The following is a 24582-nucleotide window of genomic DNA, read 5'->3' as shown; positions in this document are numbered from 1 at the left end:
CACGCCACTGTGTAATCCCATTTTCTCCAGGCTGCTTTTGTAAGTGTTGCGAACCCCTTCGCACCACAGTCCAGCTAGATTCTCAGCTGGGCAGGAAAAGGCGACACTGCTCTCATGTTTTTGTCCTTAAGATGTTTGATAACTTCTCGTACCTATTTGCATTTCTTCTGTATGTTTCTGGTATAATCTTGGTCAAAGCACATCCTGCGGCCAGGGTGGGTAACATCACATCTATTCCATGCCGTCTGTATTACTTTTTCTTTCACTCTGTATTTAGAAAACCTGATGATGATTGATTGTGGGGAAGAGGAGTCTTTAGGCTTCATATTTAATGACTGGTGGATCCTCTATCCTGCAGTCAGTGGCGGCTCCAGAATTTTTTTTCTGCATGTGCTAAGGGGGAGTTGAGCATTTTACTGAGGGTGCTAAGACAGATATTGACACATGTATTAGTATTGTTATTTTAATCAGACTGATTTGCATTAATTTGCCGCTTAGACGTCAGCATGAAGCCTTGACCCATTACCCAGATTACTTCCAGATACATTATTTATATTACATTATTTTGGTTAAAACAGCATTTATGACAAAGGGGATACCCAAGTATTGACCCTTTGCAACTACGTCACTTAATCATTTGAATCACCATGATTTACATCAGAAGTGAGAATCTGAAGTATTGAACTGAGCGGCTAAAGTTGTTTTTCCAAGTTGTTTTTGTCAGTTTATTCATGGTTTCTACTTGCTGGAATCGAGCTAATTTATCTGTGAACGTAACACACCTGTTTGGGGCTCACAGGCGGCGGTATTTACAGAAGCCTGAAACAGCTAGCTTAGAAACCTACCACTTCCTGCCTTCTGACGTATTGATCAAATTACCGACTTTGCCTGAATTCACACCACATGACTTATGTCACTGTGTCATATACAGCGTTTCTCCTTAAACAGGAGCAGACTTAAAAACATACGGAAGACGAGATGCTTATAATTTTTTTTCTATACATGCTAGACTACATGATGGCATGGAATGTTCGCTGCAAATCCGTGGTTACACTGAGAGCTGCAAGTCATTATGATTAATGGCTGCTGTCCATCGGCGCATCTTTCCTCATTATTTAATAGCTTAATTTATCTCTACAGGGCTTGATTTGACTATCAATAAGTGTCCATATGATAAAAAATGGTATTCTTACTACCGGTTACCTTCGTACTGACTAACATATGGTAGTTTGCTATGATAAACACTCTCAATATTGTTGAAGTCAGTTCATGTAGATGAACTGACTTCAACAATATTGACCATCGATCTGGACGATGGACTGATGGTCGTCCAGATCGATGATCTGGACGACCATCGATTGGTCAGTTGCTGACAAAATGATTGGGGGAGAATTGCTCCACATCTGCATGGGGGCAGAGCCGGATCATGTCAATTGTTTCCCAGAAGTGATAATACGCATAGACAAAGTTCAAATCCTCTGGCATGATGTTTTTTTTTAACTAAGTATATAATAATTTATTTTTATTTTGTGTCTTTTGATGAAAATGCTGCCATAATTTAAGAAATGTTAAATTAGATGAAAAAAACAAAACAAAACAACTAAATCTAATATTTTCTGGGGGGTGCTAAGGGAGTGCTATGACTTTTCCAGCGGGAGCTATAGCACCCTCTACCGCCGCCACTACCTGCGGTAATTTGAGTGAGGTGCGCATCATGTCAGTTATGAAGGAGATCACATCGTTCTTCTTTTCTTTATTGTGAAGTTTGAAGTTCTGTGGAACTTCACAATAAAAAGTGTAAAAGACCCATAAAAAACATACAAATATTACATCAGTGCCAAATAAGAAAGATGAAATGTAGGATATATCCTACAACCAACTCCCCTACACTGTTTGGCATGCTGCCAGTTTTTTTTAAACACAAAAATTAAAGCAAGGAAGAGGGAGAATAAGACATGGCAAAACTGAATGGAGGCAAGACACAACCAGAAACTGGGTATAAATAAGATTTTTGAGCCTCGCTCTTGATTCGAGGTTCCCACATTTAGCTGAGATATTAGCTTCTCTTTGTAACATGTATCACAGTATGCGGTGTGTACACAGGCTTGTGGACCAGTAGGGAAGCTCACTGCGCTATTTGTGTGTTGTTTACCACTTATTTCAGTAAATGGCATAAAATCCAACCAACTGGCCTCTGCATGTGCATGGCAGGACGGGTATACAGAGCTGTCATATAAGAAAAAAATAAGAATTAATTTTTAGGTCCATTCCACCAGGACCAGAACAAGCCTTTATGGGGCCCTAAGTGAAATTTGGTTTTGGGACCCTCTAGTTCTGGCTGCAATCAGCAGTCTGATCATTAGATCATTCACACACCTGTGATAAACTTATTGCATCTCTGGCAGTGCTGTTTACATTATATACATGCATAATATAGCATTTATTGGCCAACTGATTTATCGACCAGTTGACTTCTAGGCGCCGATTTCCTTAATTTTGGGGATTGTGATTGGCGGATACTTACACGTGAAGCCCATCTTATTCCCTAATCTTATCTTCGTCAGCAGAGGTTTAAAAATCAGTCTCTGTCCTTTTCTACTCTGCAGTTTGCCTGCACATTTACAGTTAACAATATTCACCCCGCTGTTGCCAACTCACCGACTTTCTTGTTATATTTAGCAACATTTCAGACCAAAAAAAATTCATATCAGCCAAAATCAAAATCACCAGGTCAGGCTAAACCAGGGATCAGCCAGAAAACTGCAATCGGTGCAGCCCTACACACATATTCATGACATTCTTTGATTAAATGAATTATTATTATTAATGCTTTGGTGCAAAAAACTGATTGAAAATCGATTTATTTACTGCATGTTTATGTCTGTTAAGGCTCAGATGGAACGGCACAGAAAGCAGCCCTAAACCATTCAGACACGAACACAATAGAGACACAATCAGATGACTTATTACCCTGTGATAATAACTCAATAGTCCATGGAAAAACCTTATAAGCTTATATTAAAGCAGAAAGTACGGCGGCCACCGTAAAAAAGGCTTACAGTATCAATTATGCCGCATGAACTGATCAGTAGATTATTGCGAGGGAACGCAAAAGTTTTGCGAGGGAACGCAAAAGAAAAAAAATTCCCCATGTCCCCTGGAGGGCTCCGTAATGCAGAACAGGGAGGAGATCGATTATTTTTTCAGAGATTTTCTGTCTCATATTAGGACAGTGAAAGTTTTAATACGTATGTAAATTTTATTTTTTTAAATTTAGATGCTGCAGCTTCAAACAGAGGTTCGGTGTGAGAGTCACTACCAGGTGGAGCAGAAGCGGTGCTCCGTCTGTCAAATATTACTACCTGTAGCGTAGCAGCGGTTCAACAGCGAGAGCAGAAGCAGCGTCTGACATCGCAGCTCGAAGAAATAATTTTGCGGTTTCTTTGTTTAGCTTTCTGACCGTCATGCTAATCCGGGTGAGTGTTTGTAGCTGTGCGCTGCTTTACCTGCTGTCTGATCGCTCTATTTGTCTTTTTACTGCAGTGAGCCTCGATATAGCCAAACTCTGTCAAGTATGGAATTGTTTTTATGCCATATTAGATTTGTCGTGTTGATGCATTTTGACGTGCTTCACCCCATGTGCTTCAATTTTCCACTGCAACACGCAAACTTCCCCATTCACTCAGTGCGCCATAATTCCACATCGATTAGGATTTGTTGCTGCACGTTTGTGCAGTGTGAAGGAAAGAGGAGACCAGCTGCACAGACAGGCTGGGAAATGAGATGCAGGTGATCGGGTTGTGTGATCGGCAATCACCAATCATACACTTTTTCACGGAAATTGGCCGATTATGATCGGTGGCCAATCGATCGGCACACCTCTAATATATATATATATATATATATATATATATATATGGTACCCTCAAGAATTTAAAACTACTTTAGCCCCTGGCTATATCTTCACCTTTAGGAAGGAGTTTGTTTCACTCTCAGCGTGTATTTGAACTTGGCCTAAATATGCAACTTTCCTATTACCTAAAAAATTGCTGTTTGTGATATTCAAAAACTCTTAATTACTTCAAAAATGTACATCCTTTTTTATATTTTTCACCCATGGAGGTCACCATTTTTTCACAGATGGGTTGATGACACCTTTTGGTCCATTCTGTACTACAGAGTAAACACAGGAAGACTAACTTTACCATATTAGTTGTGTATCATATTGCGTTTGACTGGTGTAATTTCAGATAATGCCACACTGTGTCACTATTGGCTGTGATAAAAAAAATAAATAAATAAATAAAAACGAATCTGGTAATTTCCCACATGAAAGAAAGGAGAGCGCAGTGCGAGAGCCGGAGTGGAACACAACGAAGGACCTAATTTGTACCCTGGACATTTCTCCTTAACACTTTGAGCCATTTATAGAAGCAGAACTAAGGAAGGCTCTAACAGGATCCTTACCTTAACAAGATAAAAATAAATGTCGTGCATCCGCTGAGGCAGGCAGAGTTGGACGCTCTTTGAGATGCTAACAGGAGCTATACTGCCTGCGGTACTGACATCACTGATCCCACCAGACCCATGGACGTAGTCGGTGCACTGGAAAAAGTGTGGCCCAGCTTAAATTAAAAAAATTGATGTCCATTTGTTGCATCTAATATATTTGACTTCACAGAATCTAAATAAAGTGGTTTGGTACAACTTGACTATTTAATATTGACTCAAACCATATTACTTTACTTGACCCAATATTAATTCTTCACCTTTATCCAAGTTAAATTATTTACATTTTAGTTTTTGAACCAAACTAATATATTTAACTTGAACCCATCAAATATATATACCTTGCATTAATTAATTCATTAGCACCATGAAAGTCTTTTTTTTTAATATTTCATAAACTTGGTTTCATAAACAATTTGCATCACTCACATCACACTTAACACACTCCAGCAACAGTTTTTTTCTAAGCCATTTATTCCTCAAGTAAAAAAGGACAAAAAAGTTGCATGTTCAGACAAACAAATATAAACATGTCATTGTTGCTCTACATCAGAGCAATGAAATAAAGACAATATGGCTTATCAAGCAAAATTAAATGGACAGAAAGCATTCACTGTTGTTGTACTGTTCAAACACATCTGAACTTGAAGGAATGTTGCATCTGTAAACATCATCAAAGAACTAAAATTCCAACAAAAGCACTCCATGAAAGTGACCCCGTGAGCCTGTATAGCAAAGTGCTGTGAGGTGGTCTACCTCTTAAATAGATGCCAGTGGCAACTACATGCACACATTAAGCACACACAAATATACACTACTGTGCAGTTTTGAGTTCACCACTGAGTTTGCGAATCTTGGAAGTCATCTTGTCAAGCTCCATCTGGATCTTCTGAAGGGCCTCAAAGGTGAACCTGAAACCCTGTGGATACTCCATGTTAAGAGCATAGCAAAGTCCAAAGAGCATTGCCACTCCAGCTGCAAGAGAAGGCAACTCATTGAGGACTTCCACACCATCAATGACAATCCCAACGTCTTGGGGCTGCTGTAGAAGGCTTGAATTCTCTCTGAAGACGAAGACTGCCATGATGGTCCTCTCCAGCTCCTGCTCGGCTTGATCGTTCTGGGAGACCTGAGGCAAAATATACGAAATATGCAACTGAACAACTGCAGTCTGGCACACCTCATTAATCACTATATACTGTATAATATAGGTGTTCTCCCGTGATGAATAAAGTTGAATCATCATTGTGACAGAAAATATCTGGACATACCATGTATTCCTTTATAAGGTCCTCAACACGTTCTCCCAGGTAGATGATGAGAGCTTTGAGGATACACTCCCTTCTGAAATCTGCATCAGCACCCTTTAGGGACAATCAAAATGGTTATTATGCGATGTGTACACTAGTCTAGCAACTTAATTCCCAGCTCTACCATAAACAGTGCTTTTACAGTGTGTGCCTGGTCAATACTGAATCCATGGCAGACAAATTGAAAGCAGTGAAAATGTAAAGCCATTCTAGTACATCTGCCAGAGGTCACTAGTAGTCCCTCTTTACATATGAAGACAGACTGGATGGCTCCTGTTTGGGTTCCTATAGTGACAGGTGCAGTGACAGGTGCAGAAATTATTTTCTATGCGCTACTACACATTAATGTACTCATAGGTGGCACATGTTTTTCTGTTTTTAAATGGTTGATAGTGAATATGGTGCAAAACTTGGCACACAATAACAATGCCATGTACATCAATTGCACATCATCTGCACATCCTCTTCATGTAGAAGGATTGAGGGCTGTCGTTAGTGGCTAATTATATACTGCACATCATACCTGGTCAAGAAACTCAAGGATCGTGGCAGTTTTTGCTTTAGTGATCCCTCCTTTCTTTCTGAAGATCTTCAGCAGCTGCGGGGAGTGCTTGTCCAGGTGCGCCATAAATCAGGTCAGGAGGGGAACAGCAGTAACGCGCAGAAACTCTGCATCAACCTGCACACAAGAAAACATTGCGAAATACACTTAAAATTTAAGAATAATGTGAAATAAAGAAAATAACAAAAACAAAACATTTTCTCATCTATGGGCTTAAGTATACAAAAAGTTGTATATTTCCAACTTTATTTCCATCTGAAATAAAGCTGGCCATCTTTCCATGAGGTTCTCGATGGTTGGCTTCTGATCCACAATCTCTTGCCTCCTGAACTGAAAAGTCCTGGCCATCTTCTCCCGTATGGTTCTCTCAGTGGTTAGCTCTATTTCTTCATTCAAGTCATAGTCAGATGGATTGGAAATGAGTGACGTTACAACTATTCCACTTTTAAAGTCATTAATGGTGCATGACTGATGTTTTCTCCATTTATGGCTCCGGAAACTGCTGTATATGTTGGTTTTGTATGAGCAACCATCAAACATACATGGGACTACTTCATATTTTCTCAGATGTTCATAGATATGTTGGAAAAAAACGTGCTCAGTAGAAAGCTGATTGTTTCCACAAATGTAACACTTGAAAGAAGAGTGTCTTTGTTGGGACTCCAGAGAAGGATGATTTCTAGAGAGATGTTTCTGAAGACCATTCCATGTCTTGGACGAACAGGGACATTGTCCGTGGATGCATGGATAGGGACGCCGCCTACCGTGAAACCGATGGTCAATTCTCAAGTGTTTCAGTATCTCAGATCTTCTTGAAAAATGCTTGCTGCATTCTTTGCATTTCCACATCCAACCTAAAAAAAGGAAAGCAGACCAGTAAATATTTAGAAAATGCAATGAACAGAAATCTTAGTTTGTTTAGTTTTAATGACAGTCTGGTAATCTATATATCTATACAATGTTGAGTCTAGCGGTAGTAAAGAACATTGAGCTGCATGTTTTGTATGAACTAAGATATACACAGAGATTCATTCATTCAACATCATTATAGCTACTACTGCACTCTTACAATCAGAGCCACCCTAATGTAAAATGACTGCAGGCAAATGCAACACTGTACTTGCCCCCCCCTTCATTAGAGATTTGCTTTAATAGAGTAAGCTTGGTTGAAGTTGGCATGTTCACTTTTTGAAGCACTCTGCCTGCCACACTGATCTTGCAGACCACTTCGACTGAAATAAAATAAATAAATAAATAAATTAAATCGTTTGGTCCACTTAATCTTGTCTCCACATTCATTAGGTTTTTCTGAACGTTGCAATCCAACAGTTTTACTGGCTCAACGATATTTTAACAATGGGCGCGTGCGAAATCACACTTCATAAGATACCTGCCAGCATGCCATGACATATCTCTGAAAACACAATGCATTCGGAAAATGAAGTTCTTAACCTACAGTAAATGGGGCAGTGTCGTGAACAAAATGCATGAAAACCAGTTGTAGAGCCGAACAAAAAGTTTAAGGCTTAACAAGGAGATTCGCTTACCGAGAGCATATCCTGTGAAACCGTTTTAACAGTTGGACAAACCAGCATGGCGAACACTGGGAAACATCACCGACCATACCATACAAGTATAATGCATGCACAAAACACCATTAATTTTCAACGGGCCTCGCTACCATTAACAAACTGGGACTTTACAATCATAGTGGTATAAACACACTAGACTAACTAATTGCTAACATGGCTTTACATGGGTTAAGCTAGTCAAGTTCACCATGTAGCCGAGCTAACCGTGGTGGAAGCTATTGATTGGTAACGAATTATGCCTACCTTGATTAATTCCAGCTACAACCGAACAATGTACACATAGTTATATTTCTCGTGAAATACGTGTAAGTTCAGAAATTACACCACATTTAACCCAGCGAAAAAGAAAGCGTTTACTGGGATACCCACATTTAGGCGGGACTTTCAGCTTGCTAACCAGGTGACATTAACTCGGTCTTTTGCATTAATACAATTGTAGGCTTGTTAAGACACGTTTACATCAGCTTAGTTTAGTACTTACCGCGGGTTTATTCTTTGATAACGTGCTCGGACGTTAATCATTCCTTCTTCCCCATGCCGAAACGGACGAAGCTCTCCAAGCACTTCTCCCCAACTTCTTCTCACGTGACTCAGATTGAAAATATGACATCATTTCCTTTCAGCATGTTTTGAGAGGAACCAAAATATTTGCTTTCTTCCCTTCAGAAGTCTTATTAATTCAGTCTGGATCAAAATTGACACCTCAGAATGCAAAAAAATAGACTTTCACAACCAAGTCAATTATTTTACATTGTATTCAATGTAAATTATTAGCTTGAATGAACAACTCTGTGCTACACTTTTTCCAGTGTGGTAAAGTCCGGTGTCGCTATTGACACCACACCAGATTCTACTCAGCACAGCACAGCACAGTAAAAGTATGCCTTTATTTCTTACCATTTTCAATGTAGAGCCTTTAAAACCACAAAATAAAATCTTAATATTTTTCTAGAAAATCTCTGCTGCTGAGCCTTAAGTTTAAGTTATGATACTCCCAAGTATTCAATTTCTACATATTTATAGGTTCTCAGCCATCCAGGACACACTAAAAAAGCTTTAGAGCAACATAAATTATAATTTAAATATCACATAACTTGTATTAAGAACCACTGCAATAAATCAATATTGAAGAGGAATTTTATTAAGTGGAGTTACTCATTAAAACATTTTAGTCAGAGCATTACATTTTTGTAAAGGTTTACCAGAGATTAGATATGCGACTCTGAATCAAACTCACATCTAAACAACATTTATCTTAGTTTGACTTCTATGGGTCTCAACAGGTTGTTTACTGAGAAAGACACAGGGGCATTGCTACTTACTAGTCAGATTTGATCCTGCAGCTTGAACACAATAACATTTTTTAAACCACATTTTATGTTACATTTCACTGTAACTTTACCGACCCCCCCAAAATTGCTCTTAAGAAATTTCTCTTTTTATGGGCCTCCCTCCCAACCCCTAATAATGAAATGGGATTTCCGCCCTTGATGCCAGAATCAAAATATTTTTTTTTTCCACATTGAGAAGTGTTTATACTTTCTATGTTATACATATAAGGACCATATAGTACAGTAAAATATTTATGTTTTATTTCATTGTGTTTTGGTTTACACAATGAGCCACTGATGATTTTTGTTATAGTACCAGCAAGAATTTAAAACTACTTTCACCCCTAGATATAATGAAAGGTATTATGACGGTTGGAGAGAAAGTGGACAAAATTGAACAACAGGTGACACACAGCAGTGTTTTGCTTGCTAGTCTAGCCAAAGTGGTGGAATTTAATGCTAACAAAGTTAAAAATTGCAAGGCAAAGTTTAAGGAGCTGGAAAAGCAAAGCGAAAAACTACAAGAGAATGCTGATCTTAAAAAGAAGCTCAGAGAACAGGAAAGATACAGAATGTGACAGCACCTTTGCATAAAAGGGTTGAAGGCTGAGAAAGATGAAGACGTCAGGGCTTTAGTCATACAGATTCTGAAGCACATTGTTCCTGAATCTGCGTCAAGGCTGGAGGAGGATGTGGATGTTGTTCACCAACTGGGACAGAAGATGGATAACAAACTCGGAAGCATCATCATGCTATTTACACAAAGTTTATGGAGCAAAGAAGTCTACTGCATCCAGTTTGCTGTATGTGGATTGTTGAAATGCTACCCAAAGAAGACTGGGAGGAGAGAATCTGTTTATGGCCACAGACTGATCAAGCTAGGAGGGTGGAAAAGATGGTCCACCATCATGGCTCCTTTGACAGATGCCTAATCGGACTAGATGATATGTATACTAATTAAGAAGGAAATATAGAATTTGTAAGAGGACTTGTTACTGCAACTCTTCAGTTTAAGTTTTTCTATAGCTAACTTACCGAATCATTTCACAGTAGTCAGTTTAACAGTTTTTTTTTGTACTCAAGGCTGTTTTCTGCTGTTTCTAAGGTTATGTCAGAAAATTTTAATTGGTTCACTCAATGTTAGAGGTTTAAAAGACATTGTTAAAAGAAAAGCATTATTTTTGTTTTCAAAAGAACAGAAGTCAAAGTTTTTTATTTCAAGAAACTCACTCTTTGAGTACATATCAAACCCTTTGGGCTAACCAATGGGCTGACAGGATTTTATTCATGGTACAAACAGAACTGGTGGTGTTGCAATTTTCCTGGAGAAATTCTGACACACAAAGGAGACACAAATGGACATTGGTTAACAGTGGTGACCAAAATTGATCATTTAGTCCTCATAATAATTAATGTTTATGGCTTTAACAATGACAGTTTAAACTAGTGTTTCTCAACAGGGGCAGAGAGACTTCTCTGTCCTCGCCCCCTCTGAGCTTGAAACTTTGAGCTTGAAACTGTTCGTGCTGGAGTGGGAGAGGCTCCAGCAGCACGGACAGTTCAGAAAAGATTCGGAATGAGAAAAAAAAGCTATTTATGGACCGATTAAGTCATGTTATAAATTCCCTTGATAGGTATTTTTCCAAACCTACATAAGAGAACCACAGACAACGTATATGTATTTTATGGCCGAACTTTTGCAAAAGGAGAAGACTCAGCAAACTGCTCCTCCAAGCCGTTCACAGAGTGTTCTGCCCTCTCTCTGCTAGAGCAGGCCTTTTATTTGGGAAAACAAAAGTGAGAAAAGATAAACAACAAAAACAGATGGCAAGCTGTTTTTGGTCATCTAGCCCTTTCCCTTGAGAGTGATTTCTCCCAAGGGTGGAGGGAACAATCAGTTCCAAAAGTATTCAAAAAGTCTTCGCACAGACAAGAAAATCACGTCAATGCTGATTAATATAAAACTGATTAATGAACAAAAGTAATAATAAAAATGATAACACAGAAAATCCCCAACACCCTGTTGCTAGCAGATCTATCCCGACTCAAATGCAGCCTTTCTCCCAGTACTGGGAGAAAGATTCTGCATACCAATGCAGAATCTTTTAGCGCTACAGACTACCGGACCCTACCAGCTTACCTTCACCCACTTACCTCTTCAACTGACCTGACTCACTTTTCTCCAGGTGTCTTGCTTGGCGTTGAGGGTGCAGACTTGCCTCATTCCCTTTTATTTTGAGTGGAGATGTCCATGGCGTAGCTATGGTCTTTAGAAGTTGCTTCTTTCTTTTCAAGTCAACTCTAGGCTTGAGTAACTTATTAATTTTCTGGGAAGCCATTTCTGTAATTTTGGTGGAGAGTTAACTTAACGATAAGTAAAATTTCAGACTTGCACTGCAAGCTCTAGAAAACACGCCTGTTCAACCCGCCATCTTGTCACTCTCACTGAGGTGGAGGCTCGACAGCTAAGGCTAGACCTGTCCGAATTCACAGTTTCTGTCTTCCGGTCATCGATATTCACGCCCTTTGAAGGACCTGTCCTACATAGACCAGGACCTTCGAAAGATGCAGACCCTGAATTCACTAAAACGCGTGTCTGAATTCAGCGGTCCGGGGAGCACCGGGAGCAGAAATCTCCAAAAATATCGGGACAATATTGCAATTAAGTGATGTATTGATGAACCAAGCAGAAATTTGAGACTTACACAGCTACTTTCTCACCTAAAAGCATTGTAAAAGTCTTGTTGTGTCACTTAAAGTGTAATATAGCAAAATAATTTGCTGCTCTCCACCACTATTGCCGCTTTGCCTGAATCTATCTTTCAAATCTGGGGCAAAGAAGGATGCATTTGTCAGGAGGAGCCTTTGAATTCAGACGGGCCTTGTTGCTGTGCTAATTATTTTGCTATATTACACTTTAAGTGACAACATGATTTTTTACCTTCAAATCAAAAATTGGAGATTTGGATTCTCTCTTTATTTTTCTGTGTGACTTTTGACATGTTTTGTGAAATTTGTTTATTTTGGCATTTATCAAAAGTATCTTACTTTTGATAAAGTGAAAGAATTACACATAATTGCCTTGGCCACCTGTGACTATTATAACATATAATAATGTATATAATTCGTTTTATTTCTAAGGCCGCGCTCGGTAACACTTTGACGGGGTGTGAATAAGACTGTCATAACACCGTTATAAACGCAACATAACACCTGTCATGAACATGAGGAAGTCTTCATGACACTTTGACCGTTGTCATAAAGTGTCATTTGGTAAATTATGACACTTTTAATACAAAGTTGACATTATTCAAAATGTCTTTGTTATGACAACTTGACATTAATCTAGACAAAAATGTCTTTGTTATGACAACTTGACATTAACCAAGAATCATTGTCATAAATATGTCATAATAGTAGTCATAATATTGTCATTAAGTATAATTACACTAACAAAACGGTAACAAAACAGTAATTAATATTTTCCCTACCTGAAATAAACCAAACCAAGTAGGACCAACAATAAACATTTCACTAAGCTTTATTAGACTGCAAAATGACTTAATAACAGTCATTAATAATTCCTTTTACATCAAGTGGAACAAGTAGGACCAGTTATGAAGATGTCATTAAGTTTTATTACAGTGTCATTAATATCTTTTACCTCAAGTAAAGTGAAATAAGTAACAACAGTTGTCATTAAGTGTCATTACAGTGCCATTAATATTATCTCTTATCTCAAGTAAAGTAAAACAATTACTTAGTCTTCAAACAGAGGGTTTAACATCTGTAACTCTGAAACACTGATTGAAAAACTAAAACAGAATTGTTTATTCTTTAACTTAAGAAAATAGGTTCTTTCAACAGTCTGCCGTCTCCTTCGTTAAAGCATTCCTGTAACGCTCTGAAAACAGGGAGATCTTCTTGTCTTCATTTCCTGAAAGCAGCTCAGAAATGCTCAGAAATTATAGCTGTTCTTGCAATAGTTGTGGTCAATGATAATCATGGTGAAAGTCTTTTCATGAATTCAAACTTGGTGAATCTCTCCTGGACATTTTCATAGTGGGTGATGGCTCAGTTCATTGTGGTGTAAAAAAAGAACAAAAACAAATAAACAAAAAAAACAACAACGTGATCTTAATTCAGCATTTATTTAAATACCATTCCAAAAATGTCCCTTGTTGCACACTGTCAGAATGGTAGACTGGCAGACAAATGTCTAGTTAACATGACTGGTTGTTATAAAGTGCATTACAATTATTTCTTAATACAATTAGCATAAGAACTAGAGCTGAGCAAAATATTTGTTTGGCAGAAGTTCAGACAGACTGCCACTATTGTTATTCAAATTGCATCACTTAATGTACAGTTTTAGACACATGAGTGTACCTTTTCAGTTAATGAGCATTCAAAATTATTTCCATCCAGATACTCTGGCTTATGGATGTTTGCAAGAAGTTTATTAATAAATAAATAGATTAAACACCTGTTTTACATTTGACAACAGTTAGTTATCTAAAACGTAATTTATTAAGTCAGCTGGTGGACTTTGATTCCTGGTCCCCCTTCCCCACTTACCTGTTCCCGCCCACCTCCCTTCACCTGGAGAAAATAGTAACACAAAAATGACTTACCTAAGTCATTTTGGGGAATATTTTATCTGCTTCTTTATCTGCTTCTATAACTAACGTTATAGTAATGGAGTTTAATAACTTTAGCTAACATTAAATTACAGCCAGGTACAATTAGCTTGAATTGCTCATAGGTAACATTACAAAGAAAGAGAACATAGTCAATGTTATTTTCTCAAAGAAAATGTGAAGTTAAGACACATACCTCATATGTATTGGGTGACAAACTTCGGCTTCTTTTTAAACATGAGGTCTGGCCGTTATAACTTGTGTTAGGTTGGCCTCACAAGTCAAGTACACCTCGCTGCAGCAAACAGAAAGGGGCGGGGACAGACCACTGTCAGTCTCTCACCTTATTTGGAAATGGGACCATTGCACTCCGGAAGTGAAGGGGGCGCTATTTCCTATATTATCAGCATTTTCCTGTTTAAATTTTCTTTTGAAATCTGTGATGTAGCTTAATCTGTAGGAAGGAGTTTTACTCTCATCATGTATTTCAGCATCTCTTTTCTATTTACTTAAGTGCAGCTCACAGTTTTTAACAATTTCCGTAGCTTTCGGTGTACTTCTAAATCTGCTTCTTAGTCGCATCTTTTCGGGCCTGCTACTGCCTCTAACACAACTAATATAATTATGTCACTAAACGAGAATACCACAAAATCTTTATTATTTACTATTAATTTTGCCATTTCTGGCAACGTGAAAGATAAAGTATCTTCTAAAATACCATATTTTTCTTCAGGATGTAGAGGTGACATAAACAACACCTTTATACATTATAAATAACATATATATATCTCCATCACTTATAAGAGGAAGAAAAGAAATAAGACATGAAAAACAACATTATCAACAATAAAAATACCATTTACAAAATATACATAAGAAATTTAATTGAGCAAAAGTCAATAACAAACAAATTAATTAGGTTCACAGACGAATAACCAGGATTGTTAAACAAGCAATAATCCACATTTTTGTTTTGTTGGTAGAGTCTTATATATAGGAAAAAATATGATTAAACTATTTAGTCTTCCAAGGTGGAAATTTTTCTTTGACTCTAAAACAATAAAATAAAACTAATTAATAGAATCATAATATCAACAATTTGTGCATCAAGTAAACACTTAGCATGCTACAGGTAAATGTTATCATTTAATTTGGCTAAGAATAATTATTGCACTGTCAATGAATGACTTCTAATAGATGTTCTATATTTACCAGAGGAACACAATAACGCTTTCATGAGCTCAAACTGACGGAAAAAAAAGGATGGATGCTCTAAACAGTTTAGACAGAGTTGTTATTGGTTTCACCACTATTTACCTTCTATTTTTCCAAGTATTCTTAAAAGATTGTCTGTTAGTCTGCAGCTCATGTGACCAAACCAGCCGAGGAGATGAAAAAAAAGCTAAAGCCCTCAACAGTTAAAACTTGAGATGACTTAAAACTTAAGTTAAATTTTTAAGTTTTAACATTTTAACTTATTGTTAAAATGTTAACATTACTTAACTAGAGGTAATGTTAGCTAATGTTACCTCTAACTAACTAGAGGTTTTGCACGAGTTGCACTTGTTAGGTAACCCCAAGATCACTGGGTCTTCTTAAAAGATAGACTGACGTTTCTTAAAAATGTAGCCAGTGCTTTCAGTAAAATTGAGCTGACTGTCCAGGAATGATCCAAGGTATTTAAAACTTGCCATAGTTTCAACAGGTTGGCCATGGAGTGAAACTGGAACCACTTTCAGGTATTGTTTAGGACATTTAATTAGCTCTACTTCCTTAAGAAAATTAAAAGGTATGGTGTTTTGTGAGGGACTTTATCTTTTGAGGTTCCAGTAATGCCAGAATTAATAATAAATAATAAAGACTTTGGTATTCTGATTTAGTAATGTATTTATATTAGTTGTGACAGGTGTTATGTCATGTTTATGACGGTGTTATGACAGTCTTATTCACACCCCGTCAAATAAAGTGTTACCCAGCACTCTTGTGTCAGATACAGTAATATAAATCAATGTTAGGGAGTAATTAAAATTTATTAAGATGTGTGTTAACTGAATGAGGAAGTCAGAGGTGACCGAAAAATATGTGAGGATAGTAAAGGATGTGTACAATGATAGTAGGGCTGAAACAATTGAGATTAAAGGTAAGGAATTTATTACTGAAATAATTGTCCATTAATTTAGTATTCAAATAATTAACTGGAGTATGCGGACTCAAAAAAGGCATTTTTCTGAAAGAACCTATTCAGAGCAGTTATTAAGCCAAAACTTTAAAATATTGCATTTAACATTTGCCTCTTTGTAAATATGTTCTACCTAAAACGTCTCAAGTGGCAGTTTTAGGTTCACTGGGTTCAAATTATGCAAAGAAAACTTACATTAAGCACCTTTTGCTATCTAATTATTAATATGTTAATAGAAAAAAATAATGGTCAGATCAGTGTGTATTTTTACCATTAGTAAAATGAAAATAAATAAATAAATAAAATAAAAAATAATGTGAGATGTTCTTATTCCTAGTGTGTGATGGTAGAAAATGGCAAGAGTCATCAAAAGACTGAGATCAAAGACTGTGTCAAATGATATGTTTCTTTAGTCAGTAAATTAACCAAATCTTAAGTGTGTTTGCTCCTCTGCAGGTAGTGAAACTGAAGGGACAGGTGCTGTCTGTCATGTATCGTTTCCGATTGAAAAACAGAGAGTGGATGCTGATCCGAACCAGTAGTTTCACCTTCCAGAACCCATACTCTGACGAGATAGAGTACATAATCTGCACCAATACCAACGTCAAGTAAGTTATTTTACATTCTGTTTATTACTTTCATTTAAACTCTACTAAAAGTCTGAATCTCTTAATTCTGAAATCACTAAACAAGAACTTTATCGAAGAAAAATCAAATCTCTCATTAGGATTGGTGGCAGGTTGGGCAAGCCCCTCTTTCCAAACCCTCTGTCCCAGAGCCAAATGTTTCATTTTGTGAAGCTGCTACTAAAATAGATACTAAAATAGTATCTATTTTAGTCTTCTCCAGGTCGGACTATGACATAATTTTTTCAGATACAATAATATGTATTTGTGTATTATGTGAAAATGTTCACTCTCTGCTCTTAAAGATGTTTCACTGGTTTTAACAAAGTCTTCTGTTATATAAAGTGCCTTGAAAATTAGCCATGGGTAGCTGCTCTCTACTCGTGCAGCTGGGATGAGCAATAGTTTATTTCCTGAAGAGATTCAGTCTTGGTGTCTCTCATCTGAATCATGCATGAAGAAGTTACATGTTAGTTTATTGAGGTATGACCTGTAACACATTACAGCAACACATACAACATTAAACCAACGGTTTATAAGCATTGTTTCAGGTATGAACTCTCGCAGATATTTGGGATGTTGTATGAGAAGCTGACTGTGTCTCGTGGCTTTTTCAGGCAACTGCAACAGCAGCAGGCAGAGTTAGAGGTTCATCAGAGAGATGGAATCACAGCTTATGATCTATCGCAGGTAATCCCCTTTTTAAAAATTGTTCCATAACTTGAGTATAAATGCAGTGTTGCCCATTTCCTAGACATCTACATGAATAGGTGCTTTAAACTAATTCAGAAGTGACATAGTAAATGTTATACATTTGTCCTAAAAATGGGGACAGTACCTTCAGTATTCACTGTTAATTTTTCACTTTAGGTATAAATGGTGCTATATGATCAGACAAAATGGAAAAATGATCTGGCAATAAATTCACCTAATTTAGACTTAATATATGCAGGCACAATACAGCAGCTGTTCAGTCAATAGGACAACTGAAAAATCTGCAATCCGTAAAACCTGCAATCAGTAAAACAATATTTAACAGTAAGGTTCTCAACATTTAAAATTATACATGAGTCTAAATTTTCATAACACTGCCTATCTAAAATAATGTCGACAAAAAAGAAATATTCATTCAAAGTCAAATGCAGGTTGCATCAAAAATAAACAATCCCAAGTTACTAAATCAAAACTTCCTGAGAGCATGGCTAGCTGATTAATGCATTTCTGATTGGTTGTTTCTGACTGAGCGGAGTAATTCTGCAAAACACAGGGAGGAGGCGTCGATTATTTTTTCAGAGATTATCTATCTTACATAGCAAACGTTTTAATACATATGTAAAATCTTTTTTTTGTTTAAGTTACCTGCTTTAAGCAGACGTTCAGTGTGAGAGTTCACTGCGGGTGGAGCAGAAGTGAAGCTCTGTTTGTGAAATATCATGACCAGTAGCGCTTAGCAGGAGCAGAACCAGCATCTTACGCTGCCAGCTCGTTGACTTAAAGTATTGGGTTATTTTGTTTAGCTTTCAGAGCACTATGGTCTTCTGGGTGAGTGTTGGTAGTTGTGCGCTGCTTTACCTGCTATTTGATCGCTCCGGACCACTGCAGTGAGCCTCGATGTAGCCAAACTCTGTCAAGTGTTTGTTTTTTAAACGTCTTATTAGATTCCTTGCGTTGATGTATTTTGACATGCTTCATCCCCGAGGTATTTCTTCGGCGGAACACGTAAACTTCCCCATTTACTCTCCTCTGAGAGTAAATGGGGAAGTTTACGTGTTACGTTATAGTTCCTCACCACATCGCTTAGGATTTGTTGCTGCGCACTTGCGCAGTGTGAAGGAAAGGGGAGGTCAGCTGCACATGCAGACATCCACATCTTTCTGTATAAATTGCTGGCTGGTTTTAATGTCGTGTAATTCTCGTATCAGCTCGTCCACTCTGGTGTTTGTAGTGTCCATAATAACTTTAACAAAGCCTTTGAAATGGTCCTGTTTTTGTTGAAGCAACTCCGTGTACATTGCCTTCTGCTGGGTCAGTAACTCTTTAACTTGCGTGTGCGATACAAACTGTTCATCCGGTCTAATCTCGTTGTTGGATCCTTTTGGAGGCATTATTTCATTAGGCCCGAGCAGCTAAGCGCTGCGAAGGCCTATTGTAATCGCGCTGTTTATTATTAGGCCCGAGCAGCTAAGCGCTGCGAGAGCCTATTGAAACTGTACTGTTTCTTATTATTCTGCCACCCTCTTTGGGGGCCTTTTTGGGGGCTTTATCATATTCAAAAACTCACCAAACTTGGCGGGGGCATAGAGCCCGGTGAAAAATTACGTATTTTAAGGTCCTCTGACAAATCGCACAAGAAACGGCTCAAGGGCGCCACCTAGCAACTTTCAAAAGACCCTTTCCTATTCACTTACTTTATCGTAGAGACTTGAAACTTGGTACACTTGTAGAGCTCCCCAAGACACTCAGAATTTACAATTAATGTCATAGTGCAAGTATCACAGAATGTCGGCCATTTTGGATTGAAGTTCCGATTTTGACCCGATTTTGGCCGTTTACAGGGTTCGCATTTTTTCGAACTTGTCCTAGGGATTTCGATCGATCGGCTTCAAACTCGGTCTGATCGTTCATAAGGCATGGCCGATCCAAAGTTATCAAAGGTTTGCGTTTTCGACCTTCCTGAAGGGGGGTTACCTGGGGTCAAAGTTCATGGATTCGCCATGAAACACAAAACGGTTATAACTTTTACAAAAAAACTCACAGCAGCACCAAACTTTCAGTGATTGATCATCATCGGGTCCCCTACAATACCCAATGGTAAAATGATGACATCATTTAGGCCACGCCCCCTGAGAACAGGAAGTGTCATGTTTTACTCTGAATGGTCGCTATCTGACCCCTTTGACCTAATCAACATGAAACTGTGTCCACAGACAGAAAACATGTTGGTGTGTCATGGATTCCAACCCTGTTTGGTTTCGATGGAGCAGGTGGGCGTGGCGGCGTGGCGAACTGACCTGTAACGCCGTGTCCATACGTTTGGCTGCAGATTCCACAATTTTGAGCCCAGCTGCACCAAACTTGACATGAGTGATCCAGGTGGGATGCCTGACGATCCTATGTCGTCATAATCTGACGTCATATAAGCCCCGCCCCCTCAGAACAGGAAGTGCCTTTTTGTGACTTGTAAAGCTCCATCTATGGCTCTCTCAACCTAATCAAGATGATTCTGTGTTGCATGACAGATAACATGTTGGTCTCACTTGCTTTAAAGCGCCAAGAGTTTTCAGTAGAGGGCGTGGCCGTGGCAGCGCGGCGAAGCAGAGGGAACGCCACCACCATACGTTTGGCTCTAGATTCCACATCGTTCAGCCCAGCTGCACCAAACTCACTAGGATGCATCCTTATTCGTCCCCGAACAGGAATCCATAACAGTCGTTGATGGGCGTGGCTTAATTTCTCTACAGCGCCCCCTAGAATTTTTTAAATAAGCAGCCCCAAGCCATTCTTTAACCTAGAATTATGAAACTTGGTACACATGTGTATAATGTCAGGACCTACAAAAAAGTCTCTTGGAGCCATGGTGCAAACCCAACAGGAAGTCGGCCATTTTGGATCAAAATCCGCCATTTCCTCTTTTTCATAGACGTCGCATCTGATCTATCTCCTCCTACAGCTTTTGAGATACAGACTTCAAACTCAGTCAGCAGAGAGTTGAAACATTAAAGGTCTGAAGTTATCACAGGAATTTTTGTGTGTCAAAGCATGTGGGCGTGGCTTAGTCCCAAACTTTGACTATTCACCATTAATCATAAAAGTGACATAACATGCACATACAAGGTCACAGCTGCATCAGACTTTCTATGTCTCATTATAGACCAGTCCTCATAAAAGTTAGGTGGTCGATTGATGACATCACCTTAGCCCCGCCCACTTCAGACAGGAAGTCACCTCTTTTTTCTACTGTATGTCGTACTTTTACACTCTAAAACATCTTGGTGTGTCATGGATTCCAACCCTGTGCAGACTGACATAAAATGAGATGATGATGAACTCTGTAAATGCCTACTGACCCGTGGGGACGTGGCAAAATAGCTGTCCCTCGCCATATACATACGATCGTCTCTTATTCACAAACGCATCATCCGATTTACACCAGACTTTTTATGAGTGAGACTTGTGAACCTCTAAGAAGCCCAATACAGTTTAATTGCAATTTGACTCCACTGCGCCCCCTAGGTTAATCAAACAGCTGTATCTCCTTGCCACATGGCCCAATCTGCTCCAGATTTTGGGTGCATGGCAAGGGAACGCTGCCGAAGGCATCGAAGCGAATCGCGTGGAGGACGGCGCGCGAGCGTCGGCGGTGGCCGGCGGGAGGCGGTGCTGGAACATCCGCGGTGGCTATAGGCTTGAGCGGCGCTTGGCTGCGAGGGCCGCTTGAGGCTCCGCGGAGCTTTAATTATTTTTCCCGTGCCAAATAAAATGGCTTTTTGGGGGCTTTATCATATTCAAAAACTCACCAAACTTGGCGGGGGCATAGAGTCCGGTGAAAATTTACGTATTTTAAGGTCCCCGGAAAAATCGCAACAGAAACGGCTCAAGGGCGCCACCTAGCAACTTTCAAAAGACCCTTTCCTATTCACTTACTTTCTCGTAGAGACTTGAAATTTGGTACACTTGTAGAGCTCCCCAAGATACTCTGACTTTACAATTAATGTCATAGTGCAAGTATCACAGAATGTTGGCCATTTTGGATTGAAGTTCCGATTTTGACCCGATTTTGGCCGTTCACAGGGTTCGCATTTTTTCGAACTTGTCCTAGGGATTTCGATCGATCGGCTTCAAATTCGGTCAGATTGTTCATAAGGCATGGCCGATCCAAAGTTATCAAAGGTTTGCGTTTTCGACCTTCCTGAAGGGGGGTTACCTGGGGTCAAAGTTCACCTAGTCGCCATGAAACACAAAACGGTTATAACTTTTACAAAAAAACTCACAGAGGCACCAAACTATCAGTGATTGATCATCATTGGGTCCCCTACAACAGTGGTCCCCAACCGCCGGTCCACGGACCGATACCGGTCCGTGGACCAATTGGTACCGGGCCGTGGCAAAAATAATTAAATATATCCACTTTATATATTATCGGAGTCTGAAGGAGCTTTTATTTTGAAAAACCTTTAACCGGATTCTCTCAGTTTTCTTGTGCGCCAACACAGAGTAATAAACACTCAAAATGAGTAAGAAACAGTTATCTTTAGAAAGTTTTTTTACGATGGGGAAAAGGGCCAGTGAAGAAACAGAAGATCCCACTTGCAAGAAAAAAAAAGCATTTAACAGACTATACCAGGAGTCCTACTTGAGATATGGATTTGTCCCGGTAGGTGATTCTCATATGCCAAGCCCGCTCTGTGTCATATGTGGTGACTGTCTTGTTAATGAGGCAATGAAGCCATCAAAACTGCTTCGCCACTTAGAGTCAAAAAATCCCGAATTAAAAGAGAAGCCTCTGGAGTATTTTGAAAGAAAAAAACAGGAACATGATGGACAGAAAAAATTACTGAGGGCCACCACATCACTAAATGCAAATGCACTGAAAGCATCGTACTTGGTGGCTAACCGTATTGCTAAGGCTAAAAAACCATTTACTATTGGTGAAGAATTGATTTTGCCCTCTGCTAAAGACATTTGCCGTGAAGTTCTTGGAGAGGATGCTGTTAAAAAGATTGAGCAGGTGCCTCTGTCGGCTAGCACTGTGACACGGCGCATTGAAGAAATAGCCGAAGACATTGAGACACAATTGTTGGAGAGGATTAATACATCACCGCATTACGCCCTCCAGGTAGACGAATCTACAGATGTTGACAATAAGGCAATACTACTGGTGTATGTGCGATATATTTATCAAGAGGATGTGCATGAGGATATGTTATGTGCATTATCGTTGCCAGCAAACACCACCGCCACAGAACTGTTCAAGTCGCTGGATGGCTATATATCAGAAAAACTGAAATGGTCCTCTTGTGTCGGCATATGCACAGATGGAGCTGCTGCTATGACTGGACGGCTGTCTGGTTTAACTACTCGGATAAAAGAAGTTGCACCTGAATGTGAATCTACACATTGTATCATTCACAGGGAAATGCTGGCAAGCCGAAAAATGCCCCCACAATTGAACAGCGTATTGAATGATGCTGTTAAAGTTATTAATCACGTCAAAGCACAAGCCCTTAACTGTTTGAGCAACTTTGTGAGGGGATGGACGCAGAGCACAGACGCCTTCTCTTGTACACTGAAATAAGATGGTTGTCCCGAGGAAAATCGCTGGCGAGAGTGTTTGAATTACGAGAACCGCTGCAAAGATTTCTCTCGGACAAGAAGTCACCGCTGGCAGCACATTTCAGTGACCAAGAATGGGTCGCAAAATTGGCTTACCTGTGCGACATATTCAACCTGCTCAATGAACTCAATCTGTCACTTCAAGGAAAAATGGCAACCGTCTTCAATTTGGCAGATAAAGTAGCTGCATTTAAAGCCAAATTGGATTTGTGGGGACGGCGCGTGAAAAAAGGCATATTTGACATGTTTCCAACATTAGCGGGGATTTTGGGTGAGAATGAGCCTGAGCCTTCATTTTCCCAGCTGGTGCACGATCACCTGTCTTTGCTTTTAAAGGAGTTCGAACGCTACTTCCCAACCACAAAAGACCCACGAACTGGCAAGGAATGGATCCGCGACCCATTTGTCAACAAACCAGCTGAATCTAGCATGTCTGTGCAAGAAGAAGATCAGCTGCTGGAGATCGCAAATGACGGCGGCCTTAAAAGTATGTTTGAGACAGCAACTCTGCCGGTGTTTTGGATTAAAGTCATGGCAGAATACCCTTACATCGCCACCACAGCACTGAAAACCCTGTTGCCATTTCCGACATCATATCTATGTGAAGCGGGGTTTTCTGCAGTGACAACAACCAAAACAAAACAACGAAATAGACTGAACATAAGCAACACACTTCGGGTGTCGTTGTCCCCCATTATTCCCAGATGGGACCGTCTCCTTGGAGACAAACAAGCTCAAGGCTCTCATTAATGTGTCGTTGTCAGGAGTTAAAATTTTCATTAAAATAAAATGTTCTTTATATTTGTTTTTGCGGCGTATCTGTATCTTATTTTGAAGGGATGTTTAAACGTTACGTCACCGCACTTTCTGATTGGCTACCTGTCACATTCCACGGGTTGCGTTCTAGCTTCCAGTCAGGGAAAACCCCACACGCGGTTACAGAGGATTATCAGGTAAACCCCCCCCCCGCCCCCCACCGGTCCGCAGCAAAATTTCCAAGTCTTGACCGGTCCGTGGTAATAAAAAGGTTGGGGACCACTGCCCTACAATACCCAATGGTCAAATGATGACATCACTTAGCCCACGCCCCCTGAGACCAGGAAGTGTCATGTTTTACTGTGAACGGTCGCTATCTGACCCCTTTGACCTAATCAACATGAAACTGTGTCCAAAGACAGAGAACATGTTGGTGTGTCATGGATTCCAACCCTGTTTGGTTTTGATGGAGCAGGTGGGCGTGGCGGCATGGAGAAGTGACCTGTAACGCCGTGTCCATACGTTTGGCTGCAGATTCCACAATTTTGAGCCCAGCCGCACCAAACTTGACATGAGTGATCCTGGTGGGATGCCTGATGATCCTATGTCGTCATAGTCTGACGTCATCTAAGCCCCGCCCCCTCAGAACAGGAAGTGCCTTTTTTTGACTTGTAAAGCTCCATCTATGGCTCTCTCAACCTAATGAAGATGATTCTGTGTTGGATGACAGATAACATGTTGGTC

General features: G+C 39.4%; 2 protein-coding genes across 2 annotated transcripts in view; one reads left to right on the top strand and one right to left on the bottom strand.

Annotated features, from left to right (window-relative positions):
• The window catches only part of arnt2 (aryl hydrocarbon receptor nuclear translocator 2), a 172954-nt gene that overhangs the window by 101494 nt on the left and 46878 nt on the right, over window positions 1-24582 (top strand). Inside the window, exons 12-13 of the mRNA XM_088004065.1 lie at window positions 16584-16731; window positions 17367-17439. Coding sequence (XP_087860191.1) covers window positions 16584-16731; window positions 17367-17439 — 221 coding nt within the window. The remainder of the gene's footprint in view (window positions 1-16583; window positions 16732-17366; window positions 17440-24582) is intronic.
• Window positions 4596-6582, bottom strand: LOC148160113 (uncharacterized). Its single transcript, XM_088004066.1, has 3 exons — window positions 6343-6582; window positions 5781-5873; window positions 4596-5638 (listed from the first exon to the last, which is right to left on the bottom strand). The coding sequence occupies exons 1-3, from the start codon at window positions 6445-6447 to the stop codon at window positions 5324-5326; spliced, it is 513 nt and encodes a 170-aa protein (XP_087860192.1). The 5' UTR covers window positions 6448-6582; the 3' UTR covers window positions 4596-5323.

This window comes from Poecilia mexicana, unplaced genomic scaffold (genome assembly GCF_051168715.1).
Source record: "Poecilia mexicana isolate PSO_F unplaced genomic scaffold, ASM5116871v1 scaffold_3, whole genome shotgun sequence".
Lineage (NCBI taxonomy): Eukaryota > Metazoa > Chordata > Actinopteri > Cyprinodontiformes > Poeciliidae > Poecilia > Poecilia mexicana.
This window is presented reverse-complemented; position numbering and strand designations above follow the sequence as displayed.

Bases quoted from the DNA above. Each gene is read 5' to 3' on its own strand.
- LOC148160113 (XM_088004066.1), bottom strand. From the start codon at position 6,447: ATGGCGCACCTGGACAAGCACTCCCCGCAGCTGCTGAAGATCTTCAGA. The intron at 5,874-6,342 runs GTATGATGTGCA...TTGTCCCTAAAG, and splicing joins TCCTTGAGTTTCTTGACCAG to GGTGCTGATGCAGATTTCAG. The intron at 5,639-5,780 runs GTATGTCCAGAT...ATTTTGCCTCAG, and splicing joins ACCTTATAAAGGAATACATG to GTCTCCCAGAACGATCAAGC.